Source organism: Onychostoma macrolepis, chromosome 15 (genome assembly GCF_012432095.1).
Source record: "Onychostoma macrolepis isolate SWU-2019 chromosome 15, ASM1243209v1, whole genome shotgun sequence".
NCBI lineage: Eukaryota > Metazoa > Chordata > Actinopteri > Cypriniformes > Cyprinidae > Onychostoma > Onychostoma macrolepis.
In genome coordinates, this window is record NC_081169.1 from 6,510,669 (window position 1) to 6,528,032 (window position 17,364).

The 17,364-nt window shown below is 36.3% G+C and overlaps 1 protein-coding gene across 4 annotated transcripts in view; it reads left to right on the top strand.

Moving 5' to 3' along the window:
* pik3cb (phosphatidylinositol-4,5-bisphosphate 3-kinase, catalytic subunit beta) overlaps positions 1–17,364 on the top strand; it is a 41,284-nt gene that overhangs the window by 17,928 nt on the left and 5,992 nt on the right. For 3 of the 4 annotated variants that reach the window (XM_058799843.1, XM_058799844.1, XM_058799842.1), the window contains 18 exons: positions 34–217; positions 899–1,127; positions 2,310–2,530; positions 2,627–2,809; positions 4,352–4,519; positions 5,834–5,923; positions 7,287–7,538; positions 7,766–7,862; positions 8,093–8,223; positions 11,046–11,096; positions 12,672–12,860; positions 12,943–13,064; positions 13,154–13,297; positions 13,411–13,510; positions 14,741–14,925; positions 16,015–16,124; positions 16,215–16,293; positions 16,989–17,156. In XM_058799843.1, coding sequence (XP_058655826.1) covers positions 68–217; positions 899–1,127; positions 2,310–2,530; positions 2,627–2,809; positions 4,352–4,519; positions 5,834–5,923; positions 7,287–7,538; positions 7,766–7,862; positions 8,093–8,223; positions 11,046–11,096; positions 12,672–12,860; positions 12,943–13,064; positions 13,154–13,297; positions 13,411–13,510; positions 14,741–14,925; positions 16,015–16,124; positions 16,215–16,293; positions 16,989–17,156 — 2,669 coding nt within the window. In that variant the 5' untranslated portion in view covers positions 34–67. The remainder of the gene's footprint in view (positions 1–33; positions 218–898; positions 1,128–2,309; positions 2,531–2,626; positions 2,810–4,351; positions 4,520–5,833; positions 5,924–7,286; positions 7,539–7,765; positions 7,863–8,092; positions 8,224–11,045; positions 11,097–12,671; positions 12,861–12,942; positions 13,065–13,153; positions 13,298–13,410; positions 13,511–14,740; positions 14,926–16,014; positions 16,125–16,214; positions 16,294–16,988; positions 17,157–17,364) is intronic. The other variant, XM_058799845.1, reaches the window with a different exon arrangement.

Sequence of the window (17,364 nt, forward strand, 5' to 3'; positions counted from 1 at the left end):
CTATATGCATATTAAACACATCTTTGTGTTCAGGTTCCCATGGTTTGGCTCCAGCGTGCTGTCTGCCATGCCTCCCGCCAAGACAGATCAGCTGGACTTGTGGGCGGAGTCAGGGCTGGATGGAGACGTCCAGGTGATGGTCGACTTCCTGTTGCCCACAGGAATATACATCCAGATGGAGGTTCCTCGAGAGAGCACCATCCAACACATCAAACTGGTGCGTGTGTTTGTGTGCAAGCAGATTCTCTGCTCTGTTAATTTGTGCTTCAAATAAAATAATTGCTGGTTACACTTTATTTTGATGATCCCCCTTTACACATTTCCTAAAATTTTTCTAAATGTTTGTTTGTATCTTTTTTATGGCTTAAATTTTTTTGCTCTAGAGAACTTGAAGCCTATTTAAAATGCAAGCATCACAGTTATTATTGTGTATACATTGCAATATACATATGTAAATTGCTGCAGTGTATGTGCTGTGAACATGAATGAAATCTTGTGGCATGTTGATGAGAAGTGTGCTTTTTTGTTGTTGTAAGCAATTAGATATTAGATTTTCCACACAATGGATGATGACATAGTAACATGGGCTTTAATAGCCATATCTAAAATATTTGTTATAAGCTGTAATTTCATACATTTGCAAAGTCTTGCTTTGCTTGAAGTGACCTAGCAGCCACATAGCAACTCCCTAGTAACTGCTTAAAACATTTTAACAACCACAAAACAATGCCCAGACAACCACTTTTAGCATTCTGGTGGAATTTTCCAAAGGTAAGCACCACTCACATTTTCTCACAGAGAGTTTTAGTTTTTAACCATTACTAACAAAAATGCAAGGGCACTTGAAAAGCAGTTTTGATCAGATTATTCTCATCCTCTTGCTTTTGTGTTTATCTAGCTGTTATGGAAGGAGGCACAGACATACCCTCTCTTCTCATTGCTGGGGGAGATGGAGGGTCACATGTTCGAGTGTGTGAACCAGGCAGCAGTGCACGAAGAGCTGGAGGATGAAACCAGACGGCTATGCGATGTGCGACCGTTCTTGCCTGTCCTCAAACTTATCACACGTAACTGTGGACGTGCAGAGCGCATACTAGACTCTAAAATCGGAGTGCTCATTGGGAAAGGTGACATATGTACATAATCACATGTATAATGAGAGCTGTACTTTTAGCTAATATCCAGTAGACTGGATGAGACTATCTGGGATTTTTCAGTGATCCTTTCTGCAGGTTAAAGTTGTTACCCCAGTGAGTGACGACGAGTGACTGTCTTTTTGTGTATTATGAGAATATCATTTAGTCATTCTTGGTTTGCAGAGCAAAAGTAGACAAAGCAACAAGAAATATTATAATCTAAAATGCACATTACTTAGTATTAACTTTTCTTTTCTGACTATTTTATGAACCTTATTTTTATGAACCTTCTAATGTGTGTCTGTTTATGTAATCTTTGACACTTTTGGTACCAGCAATTAACAGCAAGCGTGTGTGACTCAGCAGAGGCTAATTTGAGAGCGATGCTGTTTGTTTGTTTGTATGTATGTAAGGATGAATCATCATAGGACTATGATGAATTGTCAGGCTCAGCCCGCAAGGCTAATGCACTCACACACTCCACTGGCTGCCTTTAAAACACACACAAACACACATAATATGGGCAGCTTCTCTTAGTGTAGAGGATCAAATGAATTTTTAATGCTCTTTAAATGTCATCATGTGTGTTATCAGGAAGCCACTTGGAACCTTTCCCCAGAACTCTGTTTCGTAAACAAAACACACTTATATCATTCGCCAGAAACAGATGCTCATTAAAAGAATAGTTTAGTCAAAATTGAAAATTGTCATCAGATACTCACTTTGTTTCGCAGATCCATTGTATTTTCTTTTTTCTGTGAAACGCAAAAGGAAAAATCTTTTTTCTTCCATGGAATTTCAAATCCACAAACTTTGCATGCTATATTGCTTAATTCACGCAGCTAGTTCTGCAACAAACTGGTTGCGTGAATTTCTCCTTGTTCCTCACACACACACACACACTTCAGTATAATACAGTGCAATTCTGTGAACTATTCCCTTCCCTTAATGCAATAACAATAACACATTGTTTTTACTCCTTTATAAAACTCAAAACAAGAATGATTTTGGAAAACATTAAACATTGCAAATGCATAAGTGTTAAAACCATTTTATCTGTGACAGTGGTTCACACTCTGCTGAGTTCATATAATTTTAAATTCAGATACATTCTCAGCAGTGGATGTTGTTGATATTGTGAGAGTAAATTCAGAACTTTGTCACATGGCACAGGTCTTCATGAGTTGGATGCCCTGCAAGACCAGCAAGTAAAAGACTTTCGTTCCAAAATGAAGCGAATCAGCGAAGAGAAGATGCAGCGCATGCAGCTGATGTCGTGGGGGGAGTGGCTTCGGAGCTGTTACTCCATGCAGCTGGAGACAGGGTCATTGGAGAATTTGATTGACAAACATGAGGGTGTAATCAAAATTACCATGCACTACGACCAGTCACAGGTGTGTAGTGTTATTTTGGTATGTAGTATGTTGCAGATGTCCTTACAATGAAATTAAATATCAGTCTTATCCTCTTATTTCTTTTTCTTTCTGTAGGACACAGCCAGCCTGAAAGTGTCATTGCATTGTACAGTAACTGAACTAATGGACCAGGCTCTCAAGAAATGGCAGACCACTCACGGCCCAGAGGAAGACATTGGTACCCGTAGCGATTATGTGCTGCGTGTCAGTAGCAGACTTGAGTTCCTGTTTGAAGATCACCCTCTTAATCAGTGCAAAGTAAGATACAGTGCCAGAAATAGTATGGAGCGAATTTTGTAACAATATTCATGAAACAAATCCAGCGCTTTGCAAATAAACACATTTGTGAGAAAATCAGCCAGCATGCATTTGTGAGAAAATCAAGCCAAGTTTCCTCATAAAAAGGCAAATGAGTCTCACAGTTGTAACACACAATACATATATTTGTCCATACCTCTGCAGTTTCTCTCAAATAGAGTTTTTTATTTGCAAATCACTTTGCATTTGTTTGAAAGTCGAGTTTTTCTTTGCAAAAGCAGATTGTGTTTATTTGCAAAACGCTGGATTTGTTTGATGAATATTGTCAAGTCACCTTTATTTATATAGCGCTTTTAACAATACAGATTGTGTCAAAGCAACTGACAAATGACAAGATTAAATACGCATTTCATTATTTAATTCGGTGATCACAAAATTCGCTCCATAAAATAGCCTTGAAATGTCAAACTATATTTTACAAGGTTCACTATTGTTAATATGGCAAACAACAACACATTACATGCTGTTTTTAGAGCAAGGGAACCTTAAAGTGTCGAGCTTTGCTGTACCTATAAAAGCATTTCTTCATTCAGATAATAAGTTTGTCATCATTTACTCATCATCATGCCATTTCAAACCTCTATGACTTTACATTTGTGTGACTTTTTTTTTTCTTTTTGCATACAGTAACATGGTAATTTTAGAAGTAGTTAAAAAAAGCTATGTATTAAAAGACTGAAATAGTTTCTTAATCACTGAAAATATTGTAACCAAAATTGTGTAAACTGTATTCCATTACACAAAGTTAACTTTTAAATCCTTTAAAGTGACAACTGAGCATTACATGAAATGATTTTTAAAATATTTCTTAAGTTCTTCGGTTGGGTTATCCTTTTAGGCCTGAATTAGTCTATATGTTGTTTAATTGCTATTTGCATGTTCACATGTAATATTCATCATGCATCATATTACCACAGTCAGCTTTAGTGTAGTTTATCAACATTATCATGCAAAAACCTCTTGAGGATGAGATATACAGTAACACCAGCGTTGTTGTTGTTTTTGAAAAACAATGAAAAGAATTCCACTAGTGAAATGTGTCGAACTGGTAAGTCATGTTCAGACATCAAACAAAAGAGAGTGTGCTTTACTAAATGTTGTGTACACAATAGTTTAGTTTTATCATAAGCCTAAAACCAGTCAGGCGAGTGATCGTCGGCAGCAGTTCATTAAGGACATTTGTGGCATGTTTGGATCATTAGTGCGATGTTGTTCCAGGAAATACATATATAAACTCAGACCATACAGACACATAAACACACACAGTTGCACACACACAGATGTCAGAAATCATTCATTTACATTTTACAACTTACTAAAAGTTAACCAAAGTATTACAGTGTTACTGTGTTTTTTTAATGCATGGACCATGGTACCATCATGGTACTTTGAAGTACTTAGGTGCCGTTTGTAGGGGCAAAATTATGTTTAATTTTCTGTTTAAGAACTCTAATATTAATATCTCTGTGTGTTTGTGTGTAGTACATTAGGGATTGTTTGTTGGCCAATGAGAGCCCTCATCTGACACTGGTTCACTGTGATGTTGTGAAGGCAATGTTTGAGAAGGAAATCAGCACAATTGGATCAGTGCTTGCGCGGAAAACTTCAAACCCTCCTCTACCGCTGCCCCCAAAGAAGAGGCCGCCAACGGTAAGGACACTTTCTGTGTTTCCTGCACTTCAGCTAATCAAAGGCAGCACCAAACAGCAATACAAAAGTAACAATTTTTCTAAACGGGTTTCCCAAACACTCCTTTCATCTTGCATCTCGTCATTCGTCGTTCAGATAAACAGACAGTCCCACCTCCAACTCAAGCCATTGGTTGAGGCAGAAGTTGACACATCAACAGCTCAAATACACGGAGCATTGTTTTTAAAGTGCCATAGGGTCACAGTGATTGCGCTCTCTAGTCCCTTACGAAAATCAACCATGGTTTTATTACAAATACAACCAAAAAAACATATAGTTAAACCATGGTAACCACAAATTAACCATGGGTTTGCAACATTAACCATATTTTAACCATGGTATTTGTAGTAAAACTGTGTTTATACAAATAGTAATCAATACACAATAAAAAAAATAAAAAACAAACTTGGCTTTTCAGTTTTACTATAATAATGGTTAATTTTTGTAAGGGGTAAGCCTAACTATAAATAAAATACTTGTAATTCTTTTTTTCACACTAAAGTGGAATAGGAGAAAGTAGAGGCAGTTAGCTCTTCTTGCTATGCAGCTTTTTTATAGTCTTGTAATATTGTTTAATGGCTGGTACGTTTTGGCTTATGTTTGCTGTCATGTAGATGACTAATGTTGTAAGTATGTGTGTCTTGACAGATATAGCATGTAAGTCGTGGTCATGTGTAGTGTCCATTGCACAGTAATGTTTGTTTCCTCAAACGTGGTCTTGGGCCAATGAGTTTAAAAAATGTGTTCCAGGAAGTGAGTCAGGCAAGTGTGTGTTAGCACCGATCATGTGAGTTATTTTGCCGATGTCAGATTGCTGACCTCTGCAAAACTGCTGGTGTTGAACCAAACCCCTAAGGGGCTGTGTACATTGTGCATTTATGTGAGCGTCTATGTGTTTGAATTAGTGTGTATGAGGTTGCCGTTTCTGAGGTATAGCAACTTGCATGGTGATTTGGACACTTAAGCCACACTTAATGTCTGAATATCATTGCATTAGATAAAATAAATAAAAAATATCTATATGCAGTGAAATTGTGCTATACCTTTTCACCGAATTTTTAAATGTTTAAAAATTGCCTTTTCTGAGACATTTTTGCAATGACTTTTCAAGGTGTCAGTATGATTTTACAGGATGCCAGGTCCTCACATTCATCAAGTGACCCAAAAAGATTTTATTTGCACTTCAAAGACAATAGAGTATGTGCTTGTACCACTGTAATATAATAATTGTATTGTCAGAATTGACACTCTTCTATTATCTTTCTCTTTCCTCAGCAGTTACATACGTGTGTTTGGAAGGTTCATTCTCTGTTTAGAATTAATCTTGTGAAAGGTAATAAGGTGAACGCTGAAGATGCCGCTAAGGTAAACATCACCACCTCTGGATTCACGATAATCACTAACCTTACACAAACCATTCTGCCTCCTAGTGGATCAGAATCAGTATTACATGAAAACATATTGTGCAGTGTGTCATTTATGGTACATTCCAAAGTAATGAAGACAGACTCTTATGGTAATTCGCAGTGTTGGGCTAGTTACTCAAAGAATGTAATATATTACTCATTACTAGTTACTCCTTTCAAAAGTAATATTGTTACTTTACTTATTACTTTCTGGCAACAGTAATTAGTTACACTACTAGTTACATTACTTTTTCTTCTATAATGCAATATTTCTATCTGCTGATTGTAAGCTTTTCCATATTCAAAGCTTGTCTGCTGCACTGGAAACATCACATGCATGTGCGAGTCGTGAAAATTATGAAAATAAATCTAGGAATTATTTGATTGTTGGATTTTAAATCAGCAGGGTTGAGGCATCAAAAGTAATTAAGTAACTAAACTGTTTTATGGATGGTAACTCTAATAATATTACTGAAATCTTATTAGCAATTAGTTACACTACTAGTTACTGCAAAAAGTAATATTATTACAGTACAACTAAGTTACTAGTAACTAGTTACTGCCCAACACTGGTAATTCGTAAATGTTTTACATGTTGGCAAATTGGTGGATAATTTGTATGAATTTGTATAATCTCATTCATGCATTTTCAAAAATCATATGAAATCACCACCTCCTAAAATAGTTCAATTTTCTCATGAGATTGGTTTCTTAATGTCTATAGAGGACATGAAATAAGTGAAACAAAAACAGAAATATAATACTAATAATGCATAAGTTCAATGTGCTTTTGTTTGTGTGGAAACATGATATTTGCATTTCTTTAGCCTTTAGTTCTATTTAGCTTAATGCATTTGATGCATTGATTACCACAGACAGTATTTTTAGAGTATGCCTCACTTCTGTGGACAGTATACACCAACTGGGCACATGTACATAGTAAAAAGATTTCCAAGCAACTTTTACACTTGTAGTCTATAACAATCTTGAACACTTTACGCATTATTCATGTTAGCATATTGTGATAGAATTGTTCGTGTTTGAGCAAAGTAACGTCCTGTCATGCACATTATGCTACAGGCTTCATATGTTAATCTAACAGTACCCTTACTTTTTATTTAAATGTTTACATTTGTTTCTTTTTTTGGACCAAAGCTAAATACCTTGTCTGTAATAATAATAATAACAATAATGTCAGTCAAATATCTATTTTTGTTTCACCTGGATAGGAAGTAGCATTTGCACATAACTTTGAATAATGTAGTCTATAAAGGATTGTCAATGTTGCTAATTTTTCTTTCTTTTTTTTTTGATATGTGTAGATCCAAGTTCGAGCAGGGCTCTTTCATGGTACAGAGCTGTTGTGTAAGACAGCAGTCAGCAGTGAGAGCAGCAGCCGATCTGAGCATGTGTGGAACAAAACACTGGAATTTGACATCCCTGTTTGTGACCTGCCCCGAATGGCCCGCCTCTGTTTTGCCATTTATGCTGTTATGGACAAAGTGAAGAAACAGAGGTCAACCAAGAACACACACCTGAACAAATACCAGACTATCCGCAAGGCGGGGAAAGTGGTGAGATCAAAACAACTTCATTCATTGCACATATTCTTAAGCGCTTGTGTACCAGTGCTCAAATTGACTGTATTATGTGTGTTATGGGCGATTTACCAAAACAATATTTGGGGATCTCATGCCCCCAAGTCTAATTTTTTATCCTTTCTATTAGGGGCTTTAACAACCGCCATCCACCCTCACCAATTCCATAATCATATGTTTTGCATGTTATATTTTCTCTCTAGCACTACCCAATAGCATGGGTTAACACAATGGTGTTCGACTACAGAGGGCAGCTGAAGACTGGTGACATTATCCTCCACTGCTGGTCCTCTTTTCCTGGTGAGAACACACACACATTCTCAGCTTAATAGGGTCTGATTGTGACTTACATGGTTGTGTAAACTGCTGGGTAGTTGTGTCATAGGGTGTGCGTCTGTGAAGTTAGAAAAAGACTATGTGAGTTATCAGTTCATCTGTGAGTAATACTTCATTTTGTGTAAGGTTGTGCAGTGATGTCTTGTAAAGGAAGGAAGTGTGCTCAGGAAATGCCATTTTTTTCTGTGTTGCAGATGAGCTGGAAGAGATGTTGAACCCTATTGGGACAATTCAAACCAATCCATACACAGAGAATGCCACAGAACTACATATAAGCTTTCCAGAATACTCAACACAACCAGTTGTATTTCCTGCTTTTGACAAGGTATGCATATACTCACATTATGAGCATGACTCACAAATGTACACATGATTTTAGTGTGGATATCTACTAACCAGTTTACTAGATATTACTAGTATATAGGACCTCAGTATTAGTATATACAGTGGATATAAAAAAAGTCTACACACCCCTGTTAAAATGCCAGGTTTGTGTGATGTAAAAAAAAATGAGACCAATATAAATCGTTTCAGAACTTTTTCCACCTTTAATGTAAACTTTAACCTGTACAACTCAATTAAAAAACAAACTGAAATCTTTTAGGAGTAAAAACAAAAAACTAAAATAATGTGGTTGCATAAGTGTGCACACCCTCTTATAACTAAGGATGTGGCTGTGTTCAGAATTAAGCAATCACATTCAAACTCTTAAAACTTAAATAGAAGTCTGTACACACCTGCCATCATTTAAAGTGCCTCTGGTTAAACCCAAATAAAGTTTAGCTGTTCTAGTAGGCTTTTCCTGACATTTTCTTAGTCACATCTTACAGCAAAAGCCATGGTCCGCAGAGAGCTTCCAAAGCATCAGAGGGATCTCATTGTTAAGAGGTATCAGTCAGGAGAAGGGTACAAAAGAATTTCCAAGGCATTAGATATACCATGGAACACAGTGAAGATAGTCATCATCAAGTGGAGAAAATATGGCACAACAGTGATATTACCAAGCACTGGACGTCCCTTCAAAATTGATGGAAAGATGAGAAGAAAACTGGTCAGGGAGGCTGCCAAGAGGCCTACAACAACATTAAAGGAGCTACAGGAATTTCTGGCAAGCACTGGCTGTGTAGTACATGTAGTACAATCTCCCATATTCTTCATATGTTTGGGCTATGGGGTAGGGTGGCAAGAAAAACATCCAAGCCCAGCTAAATTTTGCAAAAACACATAAGTCTCCCAAAAGCATGTGGGAAAATGTGTTATGGTCTGATGAAACCAAGGTTGAACTTTTTGGTCATAATTCTAAAAGGTATGTTTGGCATAAAAACAACACTGCACATCACCAAAGGAACACCATACCCACAGTGAAGCATGGTGGTGGCAGCATAACACTTTGGGGCTGTTTTTCTTCATCTGTAACTGGGGCATTTGTCAAGGTGGAGGGATTTATGAACGATTCCAAATACCAGTCAATATTGGCACAAAACCTTCAGGCTTCTGCTAGAAAGCTGAAGATGTAAGAGGAACTTCATCTTTCAGCATGACAACAACACAAAGCATACATCCAAATCAACAAAAGAATGGCTTCATCAGAAGAAGATAAAGTTTTGCAATGGCCCAGCCAGAGCCCAGACCTGAAGATCTGACAGATTTGGAGCATTTTTGCAAAGAAGAGTCAAGATGTGCCATGCTGATAGACTCATACACAAAAAGACTGAGTGGTGTAATAAAATCAAAAGGTGCTTCAACAAAGTATTATTTTAAGGGTGTGCACACTTATGCAACCACATTATTTTCGTTTTTTATTTTTACTCCACCTTTCCTAAAATATTTCAGTTTGTTTTTTAATTGAGTTGTACAGGTTATAGTTTACATTTAAAGGTGGAAAAAGTTCTGAAATGATTTATCTTGGTCTCATTTTTTTTTTTTACATCACAGAAACCTGCCATTTTAACAGGGGTGTGTAGACTTTTTATATCCACTGTAGACTAGTATATAGGCCCTCAGAAAATAGTATGACACACTATTTTCCTATTTAATACTGTAAATCTGCTTTGACACAATCTGTATTGTTAAAAGCTCTATATAAATAAAGGTGACTTGACTTGACTTGACCTCAGACTAGCCACATTATATTATTTACTGACTGTTTAATGGAATTGTATGGAGAAAATAGTAGTGTTATCAGAAAATTGGCTTCTGCAAACCAATTGGCTTTGGACTTAAGATGCACTTTGTCTTGCAGAGTCAGCAAAGGACTGGCACCTTTAAGTTAATGTCTTATAGTCTAGTCCATAATGCAGTGTATATTGGTAAAGAATCAGCCACAGAGACAGGAAAATCTGTCTGGCAGTTATCAATTACTGTGTGTGTGTGTGTGTGTGTGTGTGTGTGTGTGTGTGTATATACACATTAAAAAGTTAATAAAAAAAATGAATATATATATATATATTTACTGTCAATGATGGCTTTCAGTTTTACTGTAATGCTGAATGACAATTGGGGAAAAAATCTATTTAATAGAGCCATCAGTATTGGTATCTGATTCTTTCCTTCATTCATAGCACTCAGTAAAAGTATGCCATTAAACAAATATTTAATATATACAGTCTTTATGTTGCTTCTACATTCATTTGGAAATACAATGTGAAAATATATTTATGATTGCAAATGTTATTGTTAGGTACAATTAATCTTTATTAATTACATAATTACAGTGTATATATAAACATATAAAAAAAACCACAAAATAATAACATGACAGTCTCAAAGAAAAACTTTTTTTTTTGTATTGGAATTTTATTGTTTATTCTGTTCCATTTTATCGGTGACCAAAATTTTGTTTATCTTTGCAAAAGTTATGTGAGACTGACTTTCTGCCGTGAGTTTCAAACAAAACTGTGCTTGAACAAAATAATAATGTGCACTTTCACATCTGGAAGTTACTTGGCAGTCAGGCAAACAATTGATTTTAGCAAGTGCTTAGCTTTTTGTGTGCATTAGATGGTCAGTGAACTATCCATTGGTGTGCCATCTGGGTCTGACACTACAAACATTCATAATCAAACATGAGGCGACACTTGTCATGTTACTGGATGTTCTGATATGTCTAATAGTTGTTTTTATTTTTATTTTTTTTGTCTCCCATAGATCCTGGAAAAAGCTGCAGAAATAGCTGGAGCCAATGATTCCATGACAATGGTAAAATGTGTTTTTTATTTTGTACTGTTCTCTGAGGGCCACTTATAATTTTATAAAGATTTTTACATCAAAAAACATCATCATTTAGAAGTAATAAGCTATTTTCTGTCCTGTTTTTAACCCCCCTCAGATCAGAACGCTCTGTTTGAATAGGCATGGCAGATTGTAGACTCGGAAGTAAATGTCCACTGCTATGATTGGCTAATAGTTGTGTATATTTGACAGTGTACATTCCTCATAGATGGACGCTGCTGTGATTTAGGTCATGCTTAATGCGTAAACAACTCAATTCATATCAAACAATCTGTGAGAAAGAAACAAAGCAATAGTGACCACATAATGAAAACAGTTACTCACACTTGTGTTGCGACATTACTGTCGGATCCAATATAGTCGGCACAGCATCGTCTTTTAGTTTCAATCTTTTTGAAATTCGCACATTGAATTTTTTGTTGTTTGTAAACAAATCCACAGTAAAATAAAATGAACAAAGGTCCAAGTTTTTACAAACGCAGTCTGTATTTTCATTTAAAATAAAGTTTGTCCACTCTTTCCTAATGTTGGGTTCAGAATGAAGGCAATGCAAAGACTGTTTTTTTCCACAACTTGGCACTGCACAGCGTCTTGTTATCTTCGGAGCCATCTTTATCATTTGGTTTCTGCGTAGACCTGCACATTCTCTCATAAACGTGCGTGAATCGGTGGGCAGGGCTAAACAGGCAGCGACGTCGAAGCAGGTGTTGATCATCTTCTGCGGAGGCGGTGCTTATCCACACTATTACATCATAGAGTAGAACATTCCAAAAGCTTTTTGGTTTGTCGTTTTGGCAGATTGCCTTTGGTATAACTGTAACTAACGAGAAAGTTTTGAGTTCTGAAACTTACAGGATGTTTTCATTGTACAATGACCTCTTATACGTTAAAAGATCAAGGGAATTTTGGTTTCTGTTCATGACCCCTTTAAAGTGGCCCTATTATTCCCTTTTTGCCCCTATATGTAAAATAGGCCTCAGGAGTCCCCAGAATGTGTCTGTGAAGTTTCAGCTCAAAATAACCCACAGACTATGTACAGTATTGTATAATGCTGAAAATCACTGTTTTCATGTGTAATGCAAGTGAGTTGCTGTTCCCTACCCCTCTTTCCAGAATAAGGGGTACCTTTACAGCTGGTGCCTCGGTTACTATGGCAACAACAAACATCTGTTTGTTTTTGATTATCATGTCTATCGCGCTCAAGCTCATGTACTGTTGCAATTCTTCATCATGAAGAGTTTATTCTTTGCATGCATTCGAACTTCTGAAATATGGTTTTTGAAGCGCATGCTCTTTCATGTGCTCTTTCAAAACAGTGCTGACTGATTTAGAGAATAAATCCCTTTGCAGTGAACTTTGTGCATAGTAACTTTTCAGGTCTTTTTCATGCACAAACAGCAACATTACGCACTAAAGGAAGTTGAAAATATAAAAAAAAAATTTAAAAACATAATAGGACACTTTTAATATTGTTACCTCCCATATAAATACTGTTGTGTCTCTGAGTTGTCTGGATTAATATATTGAAATGAATGTCTGTAGGGTCGTGGGGGTAAGAAGTTTTACATAGAGCTAAAGGAGATCATGGAGAGGGATCCTCTCTCTCAGCTTTGTGAGAATGAGAAAGATCTGATATGGACACTTCGCTATGACTGCAGAGAAAACTTTCCTCAGTCTCTCCCCAAACTACTGCTGTCTGTCAAATGGAGCAAACATGAAGACATGGCTCAGGTATACCCACAAACCTACACATACGTTAACCAACAGATGTGTTGAAACTCAAGCATCTTTCAAAATTCTCTCTGTGCTGCAGCTACAGGCTTTGCTGCAGATTTGGCCCAAACTAAGCCCTCGAGATGCCCTAGAACTTCTGGATTTCAACTACCCTGACCAATATGTCAGAGAATTTGCGGTCAACTGCCTTAGAGATATGAGGTGAGAAGTCCACGCTGTCAGAGAGCACATTGTCAAGGAACCTCTTAAGAAATGCTGAAATCCCAAATGTTTGTTTCTGTGTGTGTTAGTGATGATGAGCTGTTGCAGTATTTACTGCAGCTTGTGCAGGTGTTGCGCTATGAGCCATACTACGACTGCGCCCTCAGCCGTTTCCTCATGGAGCGTGCTCAGTCCAGCCGCAAGATTGGCCACTTCCTGTTCTGGCATCTCAGGCAAGTGTATACACGTGAAGAAGCTGGAATATGTAAATACTTTAGTTCACCTGGTATTTCAATATGCTTATGCAGAAACTAGAATTTATGATTGCGTGTGTTGTGCATTCCAGATCTGAAATGTACATGCCAGCCGTGTCGGTTCATTTTGCTCTGATTTTGGAAGCATACTGCCGAGGCTGCATCCCACACATAGAAGTTCTCAAAAAACAGGTGCATTATTTTCATTTTTTCTCATTTTCTTGTTTAGATTTCATTTAGAGATAGCATTTATTGTATTTTATGTAAAATCAGAATACACACACATCATTATAGATGTTGCCAGAAGATCCCAATCACAAATTCAGCTACAAAGTTGAGTCCGCTATAATGGACATTGGTTTGCATTCTGATAAGTGAGTTAAAGCAATACAACTAACAGATGTTCAAAGAGGCCAACTACTGGTCACCAAATTTTTTTTATGTTAAAGGGAACAGTGTCAAAAATAACAAGAGCAAATGCCAAACATGGACAAACTTAATAGCAAAGAGGAACAGTACTTAAGAAACAAAGCTTGCCAAAAATGACAGCTGGACATTTCACACTAAAGTCAAAAGTACAGCTCAAATGATCACAGAATGAGTCACCTCTTCTTTGATGCATTGTCAAAAATAAGATTTCCACCTTCCTGCAGTTTGTCTGTAGCCTGCTCTAACACAACTGCCTTTATGATAATCTTGCAGACCTTCACGGCATAAAACATGTACTGTTAGAGTTTGATTTTATGAAGAACTTTGCAGCTTTAGAATCAGTTGAAGTATTTACTGTAAGTCTGGACGTGCTACTCAATACACATACTGCTTTTCACATAGTATAGTAAGCATATTCAGACACGAGGCCTGATTAACTACTTCTGGTGAGTTTAATTAAGGTTGGTTCTAAAATCTGCAAGTTAGCCCTCCAGGAGCAGGATTGGACACACCTGATTTTACATGGAAGAGACTAAACTTTTTATCGCTTACCACTTTATGGGACTTCATAGGATCAGTCGCTTTTTTGTTGTAATTTTCATCTGTAATTCGCTTTGGATAAAAAAACATCTATAGGCCTCCTTACCCTTCTAGCATCTAAAATTCACTAAATATTTATGGTATTAAGTTCTAGATTGTAGAGTGTACATTCCTTCAAAGAACTAAAGGTTTTTCTTCTTGAACACTGACACATTAGCTGGGGTTCCATGCAAGTGTTTTTAATTAATGCAAACAAAAAAATGTAGAATCAGTGTTTCCATCCAATGTGATTTGTTTAGGCGTCAAAACATGTTATTGTTTTGATTATAAAATAATTTATTAATTAAATGTGTTTGCATCTGTTTTTTTGCACATTTCTTCATTCTAAATAAGTGTATTAGATTTTATTTTCATCTTGGTATTTTTATTTCATTTTTTGTAATTATCTTGAAGGTTGAAGCTCTCAATAAGCTGAAAGCTGTAAATGAGCTGATTAAATTGGGCACCATAAAAACGAAGACAAAACAAGCTCATCTTAAAGAGGCCATGATGACCTGCCTTAGACAGACGGGGTTCATCGAGACTCTTTCCGACCTGCAGTCACCTCTCAACCCCAACATATTGCTCGCTGGAGTACAGTAAGATCTCTGTGTGTGTGTGTGTGTGTGTGTGTGTGTGCGTGTGCGTTTTTTTGAAAAGTCAGGACATAGATTTGTATAATGACAAAGGTATGACATAGGTATTACAAGGTGAAGGTGACTTTTCAGGACATTGACCCATGTCCCCACTTTTCAAAACACTTGTAAATCATACAGAGTGAGGTTTTTTTGGGGAAAGTTGAAATGCACAGTCTCCTGTAAGGGGTAGGTTTAGGTGTAGGGTTGGTGCAGGGCAATAGCACATACAGTAAGTACACTATAAAAACCATTACGCCAATGGGATGTCCCCACTTTTCACAAAAACGAACGTGTGTGTGCGTGTTGTTTTATGCATACAGTGTTTTCAAACTAGTACACTGCACATCAGTTGAATTTCATAAGATTAATGAACTATATTAGGTGGTGGAGGAATTGTTTATTTTCATAATAAATAAAAAGTAAATATTATTAAAATAACATTAATAAAAAAGTAAATACGCAAAGGCCTTTATACTTCCATAATAATCAGTTTAGAAAAAGTTGTCTCCGTATGGCAGGTGGTCGGGGGAAGAGTTAAGAAATAATTGAGGTTAGTGACGTCAGCTGAAAATTAAAGTGGTTTTAAAGACCCAGTCAGTTGTTATAATTTGATGGAGGAATATATAGACAAACATTTGTATGTTGAATATTAATGCTAATCCGGAATACTGTTATGAATACTTTTAAATTTGGACATGCTTCTCATTTCACGTACTGCTCTTCACATAGTATAGTAGGCATATTCAGAAATGAGACCGGTTAGCTTGTTCTGTTGTGTTCAGTTAAGTTTGGAGCTAAACTTTGCATGATGGCCCTCCACGAGCACAATTGATTTCACATGGAAGAGATTCAAGTTTTTATTGCTTTTCTCTTTATGGAACTTTGTAGAATGAATCACTTTTGTTACTGAAAATGAATGAGGTTTCAAAGACTGAGCGAGTTGTTATATTTTGATGGAAAATTTTATAGACGAACACTTTTATGTTGATGATTAATGTTATTAAATTAGTAAGAAGAACTTTACCTCTAACTTTTCTATTTCTGTGCCAGTGTGGAGAGATGTAAGTACATGGACTCTAAAATGAAACCTCTGTGGATCGTTTACAACAACAAGCTGTTGGGAGGAGACACAGTGGGCATCATCTTTAAAAATGGAGATGGTGAGAGACAGGTGGCTCAGATAATAAGCAAAGACAAAACACTATCACAAGATTAGATTAAATAAACTTTTTAATATCTGCCTTTCTCAGACCTGCGGCAGGACATGTTGACTTTACAGATCTTAAGGTTGATGGATCTGCTGTGGAAGGAGGCTAACCTGGACCTCAGGTAAAGTGTGTGTGTGTCTTTGAAAGAATCTGTGTATATTCTGTTGATCCTTATGTTTCTATTTGTAAGTGTGTGAGTGTTGAGTGAATTATTTTTACATGACGTGGTTAAGAAGGGGAATGTTAAATAATTTGAGAAGAGAAACTCATGTTCAACATTTTCTTCGCCACTGAATATTGTTTAATTGAATATGCTTTTGGGCACAAGCCAATCAAAACATTTTTGAGTTGTGATGCCCCTTTTCCATTACTTCACACTTAATATTCAGAATATTTTGTCCTCAATCATTTAAACTAAATTTGGAAGCACACTACAGATGTCTTTGCATTAGCTTTACAAACCTAACAATTAAATTCTTGTACTTGAATGCCTGTTGACATTAGAAACAATGCCACATATGATGTGCAGAGTTTGAAAATAATTAGTAAAAATGCCACCAAACTGAACAAAAAATGCCCCACAAATTCAAAATAAAGGAGCAAAAAATGCCCCTGCACAATTGAACAAAATCTATTACGGCTCTCAAGATTAAAATAAATTGTAAAAATTAATGAAAAGTGTCCATTTGCAGAATTACATTGCATCAGATCTTTTTACGCAATGTTTTTTCAAATTTTATATATATATATATATATATAAAATATAATTTTATTTTGTTTTTTTATTTTTCTTATTTTTTCATAAATGTCTTGTAGAATTGTGCCTTATGGTTGCTTGGCGACAGGAGATCACTCTGGTCTGATTGAGGTTGTGTCATCAGCTGATACCATTGCGAACATCCAAAAAACAAGCAGCAACATGGCCGCCGCTGCTGCCTTCAATAAAGATGCTCTACTGAACTGGCTTAAAGACAAGAACTCTGGGTGAGTTTGACATGTAGTAGACTATGATGTCTCACGTGAACAGTTTTTGATTATTTGAATACATTAGTTATCCGTTTTTCAGTATTTTTGTGAATTGAGTAAATATTGTGTAAAACTTTTTCTTTTATTTTTTTAATTTTGTTTAATTTGCCGTCATAACATTGTAAATATGCATGCAAATTGTAATGGATGGCAATCATTTTTGCAC